At 30.8% G+C, this 21,300-nt stretch overlaps 2 protein-coding genes across 5 annotated transcripts; one reads left to right on the top strand and one right to left on the bottom strand.

Moving 5' to 3' along the window:
• Positions 1 to 264: 264 nt before the first annotated feature.
• Positions 265 to 11,973, bottom strand: LOC134714462 (methionine aminopeptidase 1D, mitochondrial-like). Of its 2 annotated transcripts, none has more exons than XM_063575729.1 (7): positions 11,834 to 11,973; positions 4,788 to 5,089; positions 4,215 to 4,406; positions 3,558 to 3,721; positions 2,960 to 3,057; positions 2,400 to 2,447; positions 265 to 464 (listed from the first exon to the last, which is right to left on the bottom strand). In XM_063575729.1, the coding sequence occupies exons 1-7, from the start codon at positions 11,841 to 11,843 to the stop codon at positions 322 to 324; spliced, it is 957 nt and encodes a 318-aa protein (XP_063431799.1). In that variant the 5' UTR covers positions 11,844 to 11,973; the 3' UTR covers positions 265 to 321. The 2 variants fall into 2 exon arrangements, with proteins under 2 accessions (XP_063431799.1, XP_063431800.1); XM_063575730.1 differs by lacking the exon at positions 11,834 to 11,973 and adding an exon at positions 11,665 to 11,827.
• On the top strand, positions 11,911 to 20,730 carry LOC134714463 (protein canopy homolog 2-like). 3 transcript variants are annotated; one of them, XM_063575731.1, is made up of 6 exons: positions 11,911 to 12,088; positions 14,355 to 14,456; positions 15,650 to 15,765; positions 16,709 to 16,903; positions 17,970 to 18,075; positions 19,201 to 20,730. In XM_063575731.1, exons 2-6 carry the CDS (start codon positions 14,369 to 14,371, stop codon positions 19,392 to 19,394), a joined length of 699 nt encoding a protein of 232 aa, XP_063431801.1. In that variant the 5' UTR covers positions 11,911 to 12,088; positions 14,355 to 14,368; the 3' UTR covers positions 19,395 to 20,730. The 3 variants fall into 3 exon arrangements, with proteins under 3 accessions (XP_063431801.1, XP_063431802.1, XP_063431804.1); XM_063575732.1 differs by having other exon boundaries at positions 12,038 to 12,101; XM_063575734.1 differs by lacking the exon at positions 11,911 to 12,088 and adding an exon at positions 12,124 to 12,147.
• Positions 20,731 to 21,300: the final 570 nt, after the last annotated feature.

The raw sequence follows: 21,300 nt of genomic DNA on the forward strand, positions 1-21,300 counted from the left end.
ATGAGTGCAAAAAGAGATAAATTGACAAAGACTTAGAGAAATATTTTTTCACACTTGATGCAGTGGTAAAATTTATATATATATATATAACTTTTGGAACATATCAATGGTCATTAGTGAGAGTTTAGACATCAAGCTTAGGCAGATCTTAGGCAATATGAGCAAAGCATTGTTTGCCTAAAGTTCACTACTTTTCACAAAAAATATCTGCAACCATAATTTAGTATAAAGGTTACTATTATTGCATAAATTTAATAAAAAAAGTATTTAAAATTATTTTATTTATAACTATTGAGAGTCATGTGTCAAATTATAAATTGTCTACTCTGTAAGTATTTCTACTCCATCTTTTGTTACTAATACTGTATGTTCAAACTGAGCCGTCCTACTCCCGTCACACATCACAGCTGTCCAACCATCAGATAATATCTCTACCTCATCATTACCTTCTGATAAAATAGGCTCTGAAAAAGATACAATAACAACATGATCAGTCACACTGCTGAAGTATTAGAATATTCTAAAATAACAATTCTATCATTTCAATATCAGCCTTTTTTAACCTAAGACTTGTCATTTTCATGGGTACATCATACATGTATTTGTAACACTGCCATATAAGCAGGGTTTTTGCTAGCCATAAAACCAAGTCATCACACCATTTTTCCCTTAAAATGTCTAGTACCAAGTCAGGAATATGGCAGTTGTTATCAAATAGTCTTCTATAGATGTGTTGGCGGGTTTTTTTTTGTTGCAGTTCAGCATTTTTGTTGATCCGTTGTTCTCCTCTTTCAGTTGATTTGTTTTTCATTGGTTTAAGATTTGTTTTCTCTTAATGGATTAATGACTATTTAACAGCGGTATACTAATGTTACTTTTCTTTAAAATAATAGAAAACTAATTGTTTGAACACTGCTATTCCTACATTTTTATGGCAGGGTCAGTTTTTGATCAAGGAAGTCTAAAAATTTGGAAATGATATTTATATATAACTGATAATTCGAACTAAAGGGCTGACATAGACCTCATATTGTATTTAAATAGGAAGCATATTTTAGTCTCCCAAGTCCTTAGCTGCATTCTGGTCTGATTAGTGCTGTTAAGTTTGAAAACTATCAGCAATGCAAGAACAAGGTTATCACAAGAAAATATGAGAAAATATATTGTTATTTCTTTCTAAACAAACATTAACTCTGTCAATTAATAAATATATATACTTCATGATAAGACAGCCTCTGAAAAAGTATACAATCACAGTTCAATAAAAGATTGTCAGATTGTCATGTTTAATGACTTATATTATATCAGAATATTCATTCTAAAAATACTATCAGCTTGTGTTTAAAAGAAGGTAGAAGGTCTATAAAGGTCATTAACATCAACTTCTCATAAGGTTTTGGAAGTATTTATAACAAGTAACATTTTTTAAGAAACAAAAATTTGAATGGGTTTACAATGAGCAAAACAAGCATTTTACCAATCTCTCTTATCTCCCCTTTTTTGAAAAACCCAGATTTGCATTTCAGAAGTTTCCGAAGTCATAAAAAAGTGATGACATTAATAAGAATCTTTCCATTTAATGATGGAGAACCAAATTCAACAGACATTCCATTCAGTTACCTTTGAAAATGTGAACAGTCAGTTCACTTATAAGCCAGCTTCTATGTGGATAGGCTCACACCTAATTAACTCAGTCAGTCCCCTACATCATATCACAATAGCGTTTGAAAAAGATAAAGCAATGTTATCACCAAAGAAAACAACCCTTAAAGTCTTAAACATATTTTCTGAAAAAGATACTAACAAGAATGTGTCCAAAGTACATGGATGCCCCACTCACACTATCATTTTCCATGTTCAATGGACCATGAAATTGGATAAAAAATATAATTAGGCATTAAAATCAGAAAGATGATATCATAAGGAACATGTGTAGTAAGGTTCAAGTTGATTGGACTTCAACTTCATCAAAAACTACCTTGACCAAAATCTTTAACCTGAAACATGCACTTTCATTTTCTATGTTCAGTGGACCGTGAAATTGGGGTCAAAAGTTTATTTTGGTTTTAAAAATTAGAAAGATCATATCATAAGGAACATGTGAACTAAGTTTCAAGTTGATTGGACTTTAACTTCATCAAAAACTACCTTGACCAAAAACTTTAACCTGAAGCGGGACAGACGGACGAACAGACGGACGAACAGACGGAGGAACAGACGGACGAATGAACTGACAGACAGACAGACCGACGAACGGACGCACAGACCAGAAAACATAATGCCCCTCTACTATCGTAGGTAGGGCATAAAAATAACACAGAAAGCTGCTAACATGTAAATAATTAGGTATGCATTCAAAAATTGTGTCCATATTATCTTCTAAAATGACAAATACATACCTATTGTAAATGTAACTCCTTCTTTCATTACTTCAGGGGACTCGTAAGCTGAAATAAATAATAATTAATGACATTTTGTGTTACTCTCATTACTGGAAATCTGATATTATAAACTTAGAAATGTTTGTATACACTAAATTTTGCTTGTAAGGCTTACACACTATGATGACTCAAAATTGAGAATCCAAATATTCATTTTAAAATAATGCATCACAGGGAAACTGGAATTGGCCAAAAAAACTTTGCTGAATACATAAGATCATATTAACCAGTAACACATCTCCCTTCCAAATTATCAGACATACAAAGATAAAGACGAACAACAATAAACATGGTCTGTTTGGTTGACCTGGCTATATATGTAACCGATAAGCTTATTTGGTTGAGGTAAGCAGTATTAATAGAACACTACCATTCTACTGTGAGGATAAGTGTTGTTGTTTGTATGAAAAAAAAATGAAGGTACATGTAGGACAAAATGACAAAAAATAAGACAGACAACAAACTGAGATAAAAACATAACCCACATACACTTTAATGTAAAAACAAAAGTAACATACCAAAATGAAATATATCTGGTGGACAATGAAAACGTTCTCCTATTCCATGACCAATAAATGCTGGAACTACTGAAAAGCCATGAGCTTCTGCTACAGAACTAAAAATTCAAAACATAGAAAAAATGTAAATTAAGAAGTATATATTACATATTCAATAAATATAATATGTATCACTGTTTAATGTTTTCTAAAGTTGAATTATCATATCAGGGGATTCTGATGGGTAAGCATATCCTGCTCCACATGTGGCACCTGTTTAAGTAGCGTGATAGTGTTAATCCATTCATGTATAACTTTTAACTGAGAAATGATTTGGTAACTGTGCTTTCCTGATACAGTACTTTTCTGAAAGGTTGTAATTTTTTTTTAGTATTATAATAAATGCTATATTGGAATTGATTATTATTTAAAAAAAAACAAAATGTATTCCACAATGCTTTTACATCAATGACATGGGAAGCAAAATGCTCACTCCTTCCAAATTGTAGCACTGAATACAACAGTAAATGTCTTAACCATATTTTACTACATCTACATGCACATATATACTGACCCTTCTTTTATGTAACATGTAGATAAAAAGGTGTTTTATTCTTACCTAATTGTTTTACCAATTTGACAGTATTCAACTCCAGGTTTGCACACAGATATTGCTGCATCTCTTGCCAGTTTTGTAGCATGAACAAGTTTTCTCCCTTTCTCATCTACATTACCAATCAAATAAGTTTCTGATAAATCACCATGAAAACCATCACAAAAGACCTGAAATTATAACTGTTTGAAATTACAAGAGAAAACAGCACTTAGTCATGCTAGTGCACATTTAAATAATTTAGTTGTAATAAGAGCCAATGTTGATATATATGTCATGTATATAGTATGTCAAAAAAATAAACTATAGAGTTATCTTTTCTTCTTTTCTCCCCAAAGTAACTTTACAATGAGTAAAAATATCAAACAATATTTAATATTTATTGATATTTCGATTCTGATTTACATGGATTTTGGTTTTAAAGTTTTCTGTTATTCACAAGATGGTATGCACTTTTCTTTGAGAGGTTGCTTTCTACTTTATAATTCTTAATTATGAGTTTCAAATAGTATGATATATCGTTATGCTTTGCAAACTGCTATAAATGTATTACATGTAAGTGTATTTAATCTATATCTAAAATGTTCACTCAATATATATCTTTTTTTTAATAATTTAAGCATTATGTGAACAGCAGTTTTATAAAAAAAAAATACAACTTACTGTTATATCAACATTGATGATATCTCCATCTGTGAGAGGTCGAAGGTCAGGTATACCATGACAAGCGACATTGTTGATAGAGGTACACACAGATTTGGGGAAATGTTTGTAATTTAATGGCGATGGGTAGACATCGTTTTCTATACACAGCTGATGTACTTTTGCATCTATTTCATCTGTTGTTATTCCAATCTGAAATTATTGTTAAAAAATATTAATCATCTCAGGAATAGGACATAATAATGTAAAAAAGTTTATCTATAAAACTGAACTGAAACATTGAAACTAACTTAGAACTATAAAATATATTTGAGTTTATTCATTATTATATAATTATAACAATTAACAAAACAACCATGGCGACTTGGGTTTCATTCAATTTGTGATAAACATAGTAATTCAAAATCACAATCCCTACATTTACCATATTTTTAAACAAACTTGATGTGAATAATGTATTTCATCTGTCAAAAATAAGTCTGATAGTCTGGTCTTTATACTTATAATTCCAACTGTACTTTAAACATTCTGATAGTGACTGGTCTTTAAACTTAAAATTCCAACTGTACTCACCTTTAAACATTCTGCTGTCTGGTTTAATATTTTTCTTGCCATTTTTCCAGCCTTTCTCATTCCAACTATCTGATGTTTATTCTTGACTTCAACATCCTCTCCTCCAATTTGTTTTGGAGCCAAATGTCCAGTTACAGCGTATGGCGGCTTCTGTATGTGATCTGGTATTGTCCTAAAAGGTGTTGTTTCTTGAGGTAAAACCAAAGAAAATTTTCTGTCTAAGGCTTTGGTTACAGCAACATTATAGGCAGAACTTATATCAAACTTTGTTCTTAGACTTCTATATACACTGTAACTGAGCTCTGAAAAATACATTCACATAAGAAACTTATAGTCAAAATATTGTTTACAGACTATGGCAGATCTTTTTCATGCCACACATACCAAAGGGTAAAATATATATTCATTTTCTTCAACCTTGACAAAGCAATTTTTTTTGCGTAATAACTTAGTATTAAAAATCTCTGTTAGATTCATTAACAATTTGTCAAAATAAAAGTTTTATGAGAGTTTTACATATGGTGTTCACATTTCATGCATTTGTAACTTGTTTAAGATGCTGATACATGTACAACACTATCATGCAATTTTCTTTGTCTTATAATATCCCAGTGGTAGGTTACTGTCTAATTCTTGACAAACAGTTTCCATCTACTTTTATTTCAGGCCTAGGTGTTTTACTTAGGTTTGTATATTTAGTTTAGTTTTTCTTTCATTTTTTTGTACATTAACTGGGTCATTAGTTTTCTGGGTTGAATTGTTTGACAAAAAATTGTGATTTTTGGGCCTAATAGCTGACTATGTGTTAAGGGCTTTGCTCATTGTTGAAGGTAATATATGACATAGCTGTTAATTTCTGAATCATTTGTGTCTCTTGCGGAAAGTTGTCTCATTGACAATCATACCACATCTTCTCTTTTATAAGCCTAGTATTTTCATCTCATTGCATTAGTATATATCTCATTACTAGAAGTTAAAGAAATTGCAGATGTTTTGTTTTTTCATCTTGACAGAAATCTAAATATAGAAATTATTTTCATAAGTTTTACAGATGAATTTATGATTAAAGTTCTTGATTAAATACAAATTTCCCTCTACTAGAATTTAAGTTATCAGATTAGAAAAAATATACTTTCTTTCTGAAAAACTACAAACCAGTTATCATGGTTATTTGTATTTTTACATAATTTTTATCTGTTTGAAGTTCATAAATTAAAATTATATCATAATCATGCAAAGAAAGATAACTCCAATCAAAATACAGTCAACTACAGATTTAAGTGATTGTCATATCTATCATCATGTCTATAAACATGATTAATATAATCCAACAGTTCTCACGGTACTCTGACCACACACAGACTCTTAACTGCTTTACACATGTTATCTGTATAGTAATGTTTACTGTTGTAATATAATATCATGATGTGTAGCTTGTAAGAAAGTGTAGTTTAATATAAGTCTTGAATGAATACAGACGTACATACATGCCCCATGCAGAATATAACATGGTGTCAGATGAAAAAACGAATTGATTAACTACCAAGATGGATCAACTGAAACCACCCATAGCCTTAAGTATAGAGGGAAATGTTTCCGAGAATTGGAGAAAATGGAAACAAAAATTCCAGTTTTACTTGGACGCTACTGAGTTCAATGAAAAGGCAGAAAAGTTGCAATGCTCGCTGTTACTTCATTGTATTGGAGAAGATGCCGTGGAAGTATTCAACACATTTAATTTCGTGGAAGATGAAAAGGACAAAATTGCACCATTGCTATTAAAATTTGAGCAATTTTGCAATCCGATAAAGAACCAGACTTACGAACGATACAAATTCCACACGTGTTCGCAAAGTGAAGGAGAAAATATAGACCACTATGCCACAGAGCTAAAAAACAGAGCCAAAACATGTGAATTTGGACAGTTATGCGACAGTTTTGTAAGAGACAGGATAGTATGTGGTATACTAAGTGACAATGTTCGCGAAAGATTACTAAGAATTCCAGACTTAACACTCGCAAAGTCAATAGATATATGCCGCGCATCGGAAGTTTCAAAACAACAATTAAAATCTATAACAGAAGATGAAAAAACAGTTCACGCAATGAGGAAAGACTACAAATCAGGACACAAACCAAAAGTGAAACAACAATACAGAGATTATAGAAAAGACAACCCAAAAGGCCAGAAATACGATTGCAAGAAATGCGGAATGCAACATCTACCTAGAAGTTGTCCAGCTTACGGAAAAACGTGTAATCAGTGTAAAAAGCCGAATCATTTTAAGAAAATGTGCAAAAACAGAAGAATAAATGCTATTGAAGAAGAAAGCGACAGCGAAGATGAATTATACATTGGATGTATCGAAAATCAGAAGAAAAGTGAAAATTCTTGGATGGTTAATTTGAATCTGAATGGAAAAAATCAGAAGTTCAAATTGGATACGGGTGCGCAAGCAAATGTAATTCCGTACAAAGTATTGAAATTGGTGAAAGGAGATACCAAAATTATTCCAAGCAAAACAAGATTAGTCACATATTCAGGTGAAAAAATGGATGTGCTAGGGAAATGTTACATAAATGTATCTCACAAAGATAAAATTGAAAGAATGGAATTTGCAGTTGTTAATTTCAATGCTCAATGTATCTTAGGATTAAGTGCTTGTGAAAAATTAAATCTAATTAATAGAGTTATGTCAGTTGAGAAAAGTGCTGAATCTATTTTGAAAGAAAATAGTGATTTATTCGATGGAATAGGGGAATTAGAAGGATATCATCATATTGAATTAGATAAATCAATCAATCCGGTTATTCACCCACCACGTAGAGTACCGATTGCTCTGCAAGATAGATTAAAATCAGAAATAGAGAGAATGGAAAAATTAGGCATTGTGGAAAAAGTGGAACAACCTACTGAATGGGTTAGTTCAATAGTAATTGTAGAAAAGGCAGATGGTAAATTAAGGATATGTTTGGATCCTAAAGATCTTAATCGAGCAATAAAGAGAGAACATTTCATATTGCCGAGACAGGAAGAAATAACCGCTAAGTTAGCAGGAGCAAAATATTTTAGTAAGCTTGATGCTTCAAGTGGATTTTGGAACATCAAATTAGACGAGGAAAGTTCTAATTTATGTGCATTCAATACACCATTCGGAAGATTTAAGTTCTTAAGATTACCGTTTGGAATCAAATCTGCTAGCGAAGTGTTTCACAAAGCCGTATGCAAAATTCTTCATGGATTAAATGGTGTCGAATCATTTATTGATGATATATTAGTGTGGGGATGTACAAAAGAAGAGCACGACAAGAGATTAAAAGAGGTTCTAGAACGAATCCGTACCGCAAATTTGAAGTTAAGGCGTGATAAATGTGAAATGGGAATTTCTGAAGTGACATATTTCGGTCACAGGTATACACGAGAAGGATTGAAAATCGACGACAACAAAGTGAAAGCGATAACCGAAATGAAATCACCGACCACCAAAAAAGAACTTGAACGATTTCTTGGAATGGTGACGTATATAGCAAAATTCGTACCAAATTTCTCATCAAACACAGCAGTATTGAGGGATTTACTGAAAAAGGATGTACCGTTTCAATGGGACGATAATCGTGATAAAACATTCAAAGATCTGAAAACATTGATCACAAACTCTCCAGTGCTTAGATATTTCAACAGTACAAAGCCAGTGAAGTTATCCGTAGATGCATCACAAAATGGACTAGGTGCTGTACTATTACAGAAAGAGTTGCCAATCGAATATGCATCGAGGGCATTGACTACATCGCAGAAAAATTGGGCACAAATAGAAAAAGAGCTATACGCCATCGTATTCGGGTGTGAAAGATTTCATCAGTATGTATACGGAAGGACAATTGAGGTAGAAACAGACCATAAACCTCTAGAAGCAATATTCAAAAAGCCACTAGTAAACGCGCCTCCCAGAATACAAAAACTTATGTTACGACTACAGAAGTATGACATTAATGTAGTGTACAAACCAGGAAAATTGATGTACATATCAGACACTTTGTCAAGAGCTTACCTTCATGAGTTCGACAACTCATGTGACAAGGACATAGATGCACAAGTACATTTATTGGTAAAAAATGTGTCCGTATCAGAGTCAAAAATGGATGAATTCCGAAGAGAAACAGACTGTGACGATGCATTAACAGAGCTAAAGAAAACTGTAAAGGACGGATGGCCCGAGAGCAAGTCCGAAATAAACGACAAAATTAAACCATATTGGGACTACAGAGAAGAAATTCATGAAGCACAAGGATTAGTGTTCAAAGGAGAAAAAATCGTAGTGCCGTTTGCTTTAAGAAAAGAAATGCTGCAGAGAATTCACGAGGGGCACCAAGGCATAGAAAGATGTAAAAACAGAGCAAGGGATGTTTTGTTCTGGCCCGCAATGTCAAAACAAATAGAAGACATTGTCCAAAGGTGTGAGATATGCAAGCGATTTCAGAACTCAAATGCAAAAGAACCAATGATTAAAGCCGAATTACCATCGCGACCGTGGGAGAAAGTAGCCACAGACGTGTTTGATTTTAAAAACAGACAGTATTTATTAATTGTGGATTATTATTCAAAGTTTTTTGAAGTTAGTATCCTGAACAATTTGACTAGTGATACAGTCATGATGAACATGAAGTCCATATTTGCACGACATGGCATTCCAGAAGTACTTGTATCTGACAATGCAAGATATTATACAAGTTCAAAATTCCAAGAATTCGCGAAATCGTGGGAATTTAAACATATAACGTCGAGTCCGAGATACCAACAAAGCAATGGATTAGCGGAAAGGACAGTGCAAACCGTTAAACAGCTACTAAAGAAAGCTGATTATGAAGGAAAAGATCCGTATATGAGTATTTTGAATTTCAGAAATACTCCGTTAGACAGTGACATGCCGTCGCCATCTCAACTATTGATGGGTCGCCGTTGTAAAACGAAATTACCTATAACGAAGAAGTTGTTGAGAACCGAAGTTCCGGAAAATGCAAAGAAAACATTTGTTAAAAAACAAGAGAAACAGAAACTGTATTATGATAAGAAAACAAAAGAATTATCAAAATTGAACGTTAATGACAATGTATATGTTCAAAGAGAAAAGCGTTGGGAACCAGCAGTCGTTGTTCAAAAAACAGACAATTCGCGTTCGTATATTGTTAAAACAGAAAATGACAAACTGTACAGAAGAAATAGAAAACATTTGATGGAAAACAAAAACAATGTTGTAATTGAAAATGACGATTTAGACACTGAGCCAATAGTGCAACCTAATACTGTACAAAACGAAGTCAATGATTATAACCGTACGCGTAGTGGACGAATGGTGAGAAAACCAGAGAGACTAATTGAAAACATGAACTAGTGTGTAGGAGTTTAGATTAATATTTAGATTAGGACAATTTAGCTTTAGAGACAATATTTTCATTAATTACATACACATCATTTCAAAATTTCATTAATACAATTTATTTGTTTAGTAAGGCAAAGTTTTACATGATGCCATTTCATTTCATTTCATTTAAGTAAAGAAGGGAGATGTCATATCTATCATCATGTCTATAAACATGATTAATATAATCCAACAGTTCTCACGGTACTCTGACCACACACAGACTCTTAACTGCTTTACACATGTTATCTGTATAGTAATGTTTACTGTTGTAATATAATATCATGATGTGTAGCTTGTAATAAAGTGTAGTTTAATATAAGTCTTGAATGAATACAGACGTACATACATGCCCCATGCAGAATATAACAGTGATCATAAAAAAAATGCCCTAATAACATGAATAATAACTTCAAATTTAAGGATTATTATAACAATGACATCATTATAATTTGTAGAACAGATATTAGATTCTGCACCAAGCACACGTTCAGTTTATATGTAATATCCATGCCCAGCATGACAAAGCATAACATCATTTTGTAACATTTAATATCTGATCATAATTATATCAGTATATATATATTTCATTGATAAATTTCATGAAATCTGCATGGATATGATGTATAGAATATTATTATTAATCTGCTATATCTTGTGAACATCAAAAGAAGTGATACACATTGGAATATATAGCCATCAAAGTGTCAGTACCATAGGGTTTTGATTGCATCTTTACCCCAAAATCATAGGTCTGCCATCAAGATTTAAAAAATAAATATCCAAATAAGGAAAAACATTTTGTTGACATTCAATGAACAACTACTGATGACATTGTACAGGGACATGGAAATGTAAAGATGTTTAACAAATCTTTTTTTAGTTTTAATCAACCATACCCTTTTAAAATCTCAATCAAGTCATGAACTTTAGTCTTATAGGTTGTTTTTTTAAATTAAATTATTGTTTAGGGACCAGCTGAAGCCAGCTTTTGATGCAGGATTTTCATGATCACTGTGTTGAAGACCCAATGGTGGCCTGGGGCTATTTTCTGCTTATTGGTTTGGTTGTTGTTTCTTCCAGTTTGACACGTAAGGTGATGTACATTTCCTATTTCAATTCTCGATTTTAAATGATTATATCTAACATGTCTTTTTAAGTTATAATAATTATGATGTCTTGAACGTTTATTACAATTAATTTTTTTCTGTTACTTCCTAGAACATGTAGAAAGGCGACACTCAACTTAAAAAAAGTAAAATAAACTTGAAGACCACAAGAATGACAGGCACAGGCACCTGTCCTGTGTTCATCCATGACTGGCATATCCATACTTTTATAACATATATAGTCCACATTCCCATGGATAGAAAAGTGCCTGTGATATCATAATTAGGTCTTAAAGACAAATCTTTTTTTTCCCTTAAAATAAAACATGTAAAATAAAAGGGCAGTTGTACTTTTTTGCAGTTAATGCTTTGACCCTTTGTTGATATTCTCTTCAATTCCATGTATACTATCTCTTTATGAATGTTTGTCATATAAAGTAAAAAGAAGTAAAAATCCTTAAGATTGTTATGTTTTGTGCTTTTAAAACAGACTTTAAAAATAAATATTTCAGTTAGTTACTTTTTATCATGTCTGTGTCCGTCTTTATTCCTTATTTTGCTTCAAACTACCGCTTATGATAAAGCAAAGGACTTTCTTTAAAGATATATTAATGGTTCGATTTTTCAAAGAAAAATCAATCTCAATCCATTCATAGCTGTTGCAGGAAAATTTAGAAAAATTATATCGATATTATATGCATTCCTATGTATTCCAAATTTACGTTTTTAGCTAATGACTTGAGCGGCCTTAATTTCAACACAAAATCATCTGCAGGTAGTTGATGAAAGTATATTTTCTCATTTTTGTTGATTTGCAAACATTTATTTTACATAGTATGAAAATTCTGCATAGCAGTGACCAATACCTCATTTTTAATCAACAGTTTAGGGGTATTTTCTCATTAAATTCTTAGTTTATACATACTTTCTAAAATAACCAATCAGAAATGACCACATCTCTAAAAACTGATTTCTTACAGAGTTCTTTGGTTTATTGAACTCTCTTTTTTAACTCATTTTACTTGTTTCTGTGGTTAAATAAATTATAATCTGAGCAAATTTTGAATTGGAATTATCATGCATACCCATTATATTCATGATTGTGTATGTATTGCCATTGGTTAAAAAGGGGGGGGGGGGGGGGGGGGGGGGGGTCATACCTAGCTGGGACTGGGAGACACTGTTAAATGTCTACCAAATAATGGACAATAAGTGATTGATCAGTGCACACAGGGTTCAATCATCAAAAATTCACAATTGACAATTAATCCAAACTAAAATTTTACCAACAATTTTATCATGTTTATAATACAAATCAGCGTAGTTCTTATGTTGATGTTCTAAGTAATATGAGGCAGACATTACCTGTAAATGAGGACGAAGTCTGTATGAATTATTTTTTGTCACTTAAATATTTGTTAAAAAAAAGAAAGGGAAATACCGTAACGTTTCCAATTTTGGTTCTGTTGTTAGGGATTTTAGTTGTGATTTAAGTTATGACGTCATATGCAATGTAAACAAAGAAACACTATCATCAGGTAATGTTTTTTCATGCCAAGGAATTATTAAAAATGAAATTGGTATTGTGTTCCTTCCTATTTTACACTAGACTGATAAATATATATTTTACTCAAAGTTTCTGATGTTACAAACGAGACCGGAAAAAGGAAGTACATTGTTGATTTCTGTGCAGGTCCGGGATTTCAAAACATGACATAAAAAAAATTGAATGATTTTGAGTTCATTAGTACAATGAAAATTTGGGGAAATTTTCCTGATTTTTGTTTTATTATTGATTTTTCTACTGTTATTGGGGACTTCGTCTCCATAATAAATTAGAAAAGTCATCTCTGTGTAAAATAAGATTGAGTGCATGCAATCTTGCTTTTAAAAAAGGGCTACATTTATGTTTACCCACCGATGAAAGAGTTTGTAATGTATGTAATTTGGGTGAGGTACATGTGTAGACTGTAGAAGATGAAATCCCTTTTTACTAAAATGTGAAAAATTTCCTTACTACATAATAAACTTTAAAACTATTATCTTAAATATACTTCCTACATGTTGTAGTGAAAATCAGCTAAATATTAAAAGTTCCATTAATACATTTTAATATAGTACTTCTTTAAAAGTCCTGAAAGTGACAAGTTCTTATAAACATGATATACATAAGCATGATAAGTCATACATGTACATGTAAGTGTCTGGTATATATAATAGAAATAAGATTTTAGCTTCTTATATAATTAACTATAACATATTTAATATGCTGTATTTATTGTTATTATGTACTGAAATATGGGCCTTTGCCAATTATTGTATTTGTGTTTCTGCCAATGAAATATTTGTATTTTAGTCATCCAAATTATTATGACATCTTGAAGGCTACTTTTTGTAAAAAAGAAATTTCAATGTCACCTCCCATGGTCTATCTTATTAGGGACACAAATTTTCTTTTCTGATTCATAACCATGTAAAATATTTGTCCAAATTATAAAAAGTTTTTAAAAAAAATATTACATGGCATAGGCTTGATAATATGTGTATTTTAGTCTTGACACCATCTTATTAACTATTAAGTTGACCTCCAAAGACCTCAGATGGCTATATCAACATAAATATAGATATTCATAAACTAGAGCGCCACTTCAATCAGTTGATCAAATGATTTACCTTTGTTTCACTTTCAATGGTAACATTATTTTCCTTTAAGTAAGCAAACAGGAATGTGTTTTCCATTTCTAGCTAAGAGATTGAATTTAAGTTCACTTGAATATTGATTCAACAAGGTCCAATTATGCACTTGCAAGTGAATAATTTATCATCAATATTTCTTAGTTTAATTTGACAAATTTGAATCATTCTGGCTGCTAAAAGTGAATTTTTATTTCACTACAAATGTATTTCACTCTAACATGTTTTAATGATTGAACAAAAAATCATACTTAATGATACTTTAGATTTTTTTTTAAATATCTTGTAACTAGTGCCCCTTTAAACAAAAGATTGCTCACTATAACTGTTTTCTTCTTTTATTACAGACTAAGATTAGACTATGGAAGTTTACTATATAGTTGCTGTGTTGATTGGATTTCTGTTATCCCTTAGTGAAGGGAAAAAAGACAAAGAGCTGCAGTGTGCTGGTAAGTCTGAAAACACACTGTACATTTGTTAATTCAGGAAAGCAGTCAACAGTCAGGGGAATTACTTAAATAAGTGATTTATAAAATCTCTTATTTAAGTAGATTTGTCACAAAATGCGATTTTGCAGTTTTACCAAGATTTTAACTTATAGGCTTAGATCATATAGATTATATTTTGTTATTAGTTAAATTTAAAAAAAAAATGAACCTTTTTCTTCTTCTAAATAGCAAGGTTTATTTTAAAAAAATAAATGTGGTATGATTGACAATAAGACAACTCTCTCCACAAAAGACCAAAATGTTACAGAAATAAACAACTATAGGTCACCGTACAGCCTTCAACAATGAGCAAAGCCCATACGGCACAGTCAGCTATAAAAGGCCCTGATATGACAATGTAAAACAATTCAAATGAGAAAACTAACTGCCTTATTTATATGAAAAAATGAACGAAAAACAAATATGTAACATATAAACAAACGACAACCACTGAATTACAGGCTCCTGACTTGGGACAGGCACTTATATAAATAATGTGACCGGTTTAAACATGTAAGCGGGATGTACATGTATAGAATTTTTAAAAAGTCACACATACATTTTGTACCATGCATACTATCTCCAAAATAGACAAGTGTTTATAAAATGCATGCATGCCAGACTCTATTTGTCCCTTGTACAAAATTGTGTAAAACACCTCTTAAAGATTGCAATTAACACTAAATTCTGAAAAAGCATAAACATTAAAATATGAACACTAAACATAGACAATAACTGCTACAATTTCTGATAGTGTTATGAAAATTGAGGTCTATTTTAACATAAATAAATACATGTATGTAATACACTTTATCGCTATTTTAAGAAATTTTCCTTTGATCTTACTGACTGATAAATTCCATTCTCAGCATAGTAGAGTGATATGAATTATTCTCGTTAGAAACTAAGGGCACATGTGCTGTATGGCCATTGACACTTTAAATTAACAATTCAATTGTCAACATCGTCATAGGTAAAATCGACAGAAATTATCATTGGTCATGATCATCTCTACTCGATTGCTTTTCTTACTTTCGCCGTACTGGCTCAAACAAGAAAATCAATCTTGTTGAGATGATCAACAATAAACTATAAATATATTGAAAATATTATGGAAAATATGAATTTTACAAAAGTGATTCTTTTTATATCAGTATGTAGAGCTTTGGTTGATGAAGTGAACTATGGAATTAGTCTAGTTGACCCAAAGAAAACAGTACAAGTAGGGAGTTTTAGAGTTGATGGGAAAGGAGATCAAAATACATACAAGGTAAGATCAATAAATGCATGCATGAACAGAAAAAATGTTTTAAATAACAATTTTTCTATTTAAAAAGGTAGTTATTCTTAGTTATAACCTCAATACAATTATTTTAAGAAAACATAAAATTTATCAATGTTTTGACAACCATGAACAATCTTTTTAATTGTGTATTAGATGTTCCCGTTTGATAAAGCAAAGTTACTTCATATTGAAGTGGTCAAAATTTTATTTTTTATGTTCTTATCAAATCAGATACATTAAGAGTGGGTTTTTTTTTTTGGCATTCCACATATCAAACAAGAAGGACAACATTTATAAGCAAAGACTTCATGGTTGCATGGAAGTTTTATAGTTCTGAATATGGCTTAATATTGCTTACTGGACATTTATTATTTACATGCACTGTGCATGCTGTAAATTCAGAATAGAAAGTATTAATTTATCCTGTTTATTACGATTTTTATAGAATGGACAAAATTGTGAGATTCATTATTGCGATTTCAAGATAATTTGTATTCAGGTATATGTATGCATGTTCTTACCATTGCGATACTCACCTAGATAAAACATTTGCAATAATAAAAAACCTCACTATTTACAGTATATGAAATTCAATCCACCATAGGGAAACATAACAAATTAACAGCTATGTATGTTCCAATGAAATGGAAAAGAGATTATTATTTTATGTAATTACACCTTATGTTAGAATCTTGGATTTTAATTGGTTGCATTGATAGCTAGTGTATTTTTCACCAATTTACTGTTATCAAATGGAATATCGTTCATTTTTTAACGCTGCTGGGGTATTTGCCAAAAGGATATGCCTTTTTTAGGTTGTTGTACAAAAAATGTACATCTAAATTGAGCTTTAATATTTTTTTTAAGCTGCTGTTCTTTTACTTTTAGCTTGAAACAAATAGATGTTTATATTATTTTTCATTTGCAGAAACCTTATGCCAGATCAGAAATACATTTAACAGAGCTTTTTGAATCAATCTGTGAAAAATTTAGTCAATATGCATTAACAAAGAACTCAAAAGGTGGAAAAAGTGTAGTTCCAACAGCATCCAGAGATGGCCAGAGTATAGCATTGAAAGATGTTACTATTAGTAGTGATGCTACTAAACAAATGAAATATACTGTAAGTAAATAAGATTTGTTATGAAACGCCATTCGAAGAAGTTATTTGTTTTTCAAGCCCTACATATTTTAATGAAACTCTTGTACATGTATGTACATTAGCTATTTTCAATAACATTTGCTGGAAAAAAGTATAAATAACGAAATTACAGAATTCCACTGGAAATTCAAAATGGGGGTAGTTCTTAGAAACTGAAGTTAATAAATTGTTATCAAGCAAAGGAAGGAGTGAAAAACATCTTCCTCTGATCTGCAAGTAATCTTAAATTATTTGATGTTCAAAATGTTGCAACTAAGGTAACTGGTGCAGGTCATGGTTGAGGACTGCATGAGTCTGTTGGATAAACTTCATTTTTGTGGGTCACAAAAGTCAGACATAGCAATCCTACATTCTGTCGTGGTCCACTGCTGCTTCCTCTGCGTTGTTATATAGGTCATATGCGTTAACACTGCGTTGTTATATAGGTCATATGAGTTCACACTGTGTTGTTATATAGGTCATGTGCGTTCACACTGCTTTGTTATATAGGTCATATGCGTTCACTCTGTGGGTAAAGCTTGTGAAAATTTGATAACTTTCTTAAAGTATCCTGAATTTTTTACCAAGACTATACAGAAGTTGTTTATGAAAGAAAGCTAGTACCTAAGAGGAAATTTTGTAAAATTTTATTCCTGTGTTTCTGTATATTACCTATAAATGGTCTTATTTTTCTTCAAGTTAATATTACATACTGTATGCAGTTAAAGTTTTTATATGACCGCAAAATTATATTTGGGGATTTGTTTATTGATATAATGTTGTCTTCTGCGTTGTCGTCCGAAGACATATTTGGTTACCAGACAACAACTTAAATTTGAGTTAATGGATATCTATAAAATTTTACACCTCCAGGTGTGGGATTTTTCGCACTGTGTTGAAGATCCATTGGTGACATTGCCCTGTTTGGGCTCTTTGGTCAGGTTTCTGTCTTTTTGACCAATTCCTCTTTCTGTTTATAATTTTAGTAATAGTATTGAATGATGTGATATAAATTTGCAAACTTTTACCTAATATCATTATATTTTAGTGTGAAACTTTAGTAGAAGATTATGAAGATGATATGATCAAAGTGTTAGGCAAACCAAAAACTAGTTTAGAAGTAGCAGAAAAACAAATTTGTGAAGATATAGCAGGTGGGTAGATAGTAAAGGAAACTTATCTATATAGTTATTTCATCAACAATATTGGTCATTTTCTGAATTAAATTATTTAAGATAAATAAAAGTGTCTGACCACTGAAGGGATATTTGCAATTAGAATCAAGGTTAAAATACAATGTAACCACCATTTCCTATTTTCAACATTTGACACAAAGAATTGAATTTGATATGAAGAATAATATATGTACTACATTGTACTAGGTATTTTCTAAAACAACATTCAAAGAATCTTCATTATTTCTTATGTTTGATTTTGTTGCGTGTAAACAATGGAAAAAATATATGTGTATAAGGTATTTTCTTTGAAAAAAATCAAAGTATCTTATTTTCTTATTTTTGATTTCTTCAAAAATAAACAAAGGGAACTCAAGACATTTATCCTTTATTAATGTGAATATTATATATATTTTTGTCTATATATAAAAGAATTCTTTTCATGACTCAGGTAAATTAATCGATGAGTGAAAGATTACTCTTAGAAAAGAAATTTAGGTCGCTTTTCTTTTTAACCACAATTTTGTAAACGTTGTGTCGCGTTTGTTGGTGTTTTCTAAACGCTTCAAAAGTAGAATCAAATACGTTGTGTAATAGGTCTGTACTGACCTTATTTGAACTTTCAATAATGCATGTACATGTTGTTGGTAATCAGACTTTTTACAAACTAAGAAACAAATACTTAGTTTAATCAGGTTGAATTTAGAAACAAATGCAGCGTTTGTGCTAGCAAACAACACACTGCAGACTCTTTTTTAGCGTTTGCATAGTTTGTCAAAGTTTATGTAACTTTGCTAATGTTTGTTTGAAAGAAATTATCAAAACTTTTGCGCGCTTAGCCGTTTGCATCGTTTGTGTTAGAAAGAAATGCAGCTTATAAGGTCCCTTGAATAGCCTTCACAGTGAATAATAGCTATTGTATTTATTCAAAAGGACAAGTGAACTTACAAAAGTTTAAATACCTTGTTCAGAAAGAGATGGCACTGTGGAAAACTTTCATTAGATTCGCAATAATGCTTTTTTGTGTTTTGATAGAATATTAATTTTGTAACACCATAGGTTCTTCTCATACTGTTATTAAATGTTTCTCTTTGTCTTTATCAGAGGTATGTACAGAAGAAGATTTACAAGTACCAATGCCAGCAAATGAAGCTTCTGCTTATATTCAAGATAAGGATGAGGACGATGATGAGGATGATAATGAAGATGGCAATAATAGAGAGAATGAAGGACAAAAAGAAGATGAGGATGAAATATCAAATGAAACCAAAGATTCAAACATGAAAGAAGAGCTTTGATGATAGTCATTCCTAGAAACTTATTTTGAATTTTTGAAAGGATCAGTTATTTTTAGACTACAGACATTTCTCTGTGTATGATGTTGAAATATGTATTATTCAATATATTTCTAAAAAAGAATTGTTTATGTGTTTAAAAGTTCTTAATGTTGAAGATGCCTTTCCCTTCCTGTTACAAATGAAATTATAACAATGTTTTTGTTAGTGATCCATTTTATTATGATAATATTATGAAGAAGACGACTATTGATAACAAAATGTATTTTTAGTTTGTGTAGGTAAAACTCTTATTAAGTCTTTTATTGTATATTCAGGCAAAACTAAATTATAGTTAGATGGGTCATTGAGAAATGCTATACTGTCTCTCAGCATTTATTAAAAATCATACTTTGTTTTTAGAAAAACAATGTTTTGTGTATTTTAAAGTCTTAGCATACTATTTATTGTCATATTGCCCTTTCTGTTAATTAATAGTATGATGTTGCAGTGGTTAAGAAATTAAGGAGATGATTCCTGTTTGTTAATTATATACATTGCCACTCTCTTTCATTTGTTGACACATGGAATGTTGTGATAAAAAACATTAAATTAAATGGTGCCTTAAGGGTCTTATTTGTTATTAAAGTTTAACTTTCTTAATAATTGTGAAAAATGTTTTGAAATGAATGATGGGTATATGAATTCTCTAAGATGTAAAATGCTATGAAGAATATTAACCAATATTTTAAAAAGAAAGATGCTATTATCTTTTTTTGAATGAGTTAAATGCAAAAACTGCATAGTTTGTTCATGCTATTATCTATTATTGAGTGGGAGATCCAAATAAACCCTTGTAATGCATTTTATTCATCAAGACAAATACTGTGATAACTCATTTATGTGATTGAGGCATATGCTATATATTTGCAAGTTTTGATTCTAAACTTAGAAAAATAGTATATATCTCTAACAACAAAAAAAGAAGAAATGTTGGGGAAAAAAACACTTGTTGTGCCTTTTCTTATAAAGTATTTTTTCATCAAATAATATATTTCACATAAAATGTTTTTATAATATATATTTATATATACATGTATCACTTTGAATCATAAGCAGGAAGCACTTGTTCTTGTGATATCATATTTTACTACCATTCACTGCCCAGTGACTTAATAAAAGGTATGCTTTGAGGTTGAGCAAGTCCTACATAGTTAAAATTATCAAAGTAGAGTAATTGTATTAAATTAGTATTAAAAAGTTTTGAGGAAAATTTGAGGAGTTGATTGACTGTGCTGAGATTACAATAAATAATACCATTATTGACTTAAGCTATCATGTTCACATATCCAGAACCTGCTTTTAAGGATGTACACCTCTGAGGAGCCAAAAATTTCTAGAATTAAACTTTTTTTCTTAACCTGATTTTTAGGTTTATAAGACTGTAAAAAAACAATTGGTGAAGAAAAAATGATATGGTGGTGTGCTTCTTTTTTTGCTACGGCCCTTTGAAAATGCCCAATTTTGATGATTTTCTCACTTTTCATCGATTTTTACCTATTTTTGGGCTATTATCGTGAAAAAAATCACAGTTCCACAATTAAACTTTTTTTCATACTTTCCATAAAGATGAAGTGGACCAATCTGAATAAATTTAACTTACAAAAACTATAGGTAGGTGTTAATATAAGAAAGTTTTATCATATTTTGATGCTTTTTTGTGTTAAATTTACCATACTGCCAATTTTGTATTTTTATGATTTTTCTCATTTTAAAGAACAAAATGCATATTAATTCAACTTTTTTGTCATAAATGATTGAAAAAATACATATCTAAGAAATTAGAAAAGACCAAAATGAGATGGGATGTATATTATACTTGTAAAATCATTTTTTGCATCCCTCACCCATTTTCTCAAAATTTTGACTA

The sequence above is a fragment of the Mytilus trossulus genome, chromosome 4, assembly GCF_036588685.1.
Source record: "Mytilus trossulus isolate FHL-02 chromosome 4, PNRI_Mtr1.1.1.hap1, whole genome shotgun sequence".
Classification (NCBI taxonomy): domain Eukaryota; kingdom Metazoa; phylum Mollusca; class Bivalvia; order Mytilida; family Mytilidae; genus Mytilus; species Mytilus trossulus.

What these genes read in the sequence shown, in the direction of transcription:
- LOC134714462 (XM_063575729.1), bottom strand. An exon ending in AGACAGCAGAATGTTTAAAG is followed by an intron (nt 4,407 to 4,787) that starts GTGAGTACAGTT and finishes CAATAATTTCAG; the next exon opens with ATTGGAATAACAACAGATGA. An exon ending in ACCAGATATATTTCATTTTG is followed by an intron (nt 2,448 to 2,959) that starts GTATGTTACTTT and finishes TATTTATTTCAG; the next exon opens with CTTACGAGTCCCCTGAAGTA.
- LOC134714463 (XM_063575731.1), top strand. Translation starts at nt 14,369, where the DNA reads ATGGAAGTTTACTATATAGTTGCTGTGTTGATTGGATTTCTGTTATCC. An exon ending in CAAAGAGCTGCAGTGTGCTG is followed by an intron (nt 14,457 to 15,649) that starts GTAAGTCTGAAA and finishes TTTTTATATCAG; the next exon opens with TATGTAGAGCTTTGGTTGAT. An exon ending in AATTTGTGAAGATATAGCAG is followed by an intron (nt 18,076 to 19,200) that starts GTGGGTAGATAG and finishes TGTCTTTATCAG; the next exon opens with AGGTATGTACAGAAGAAGAT.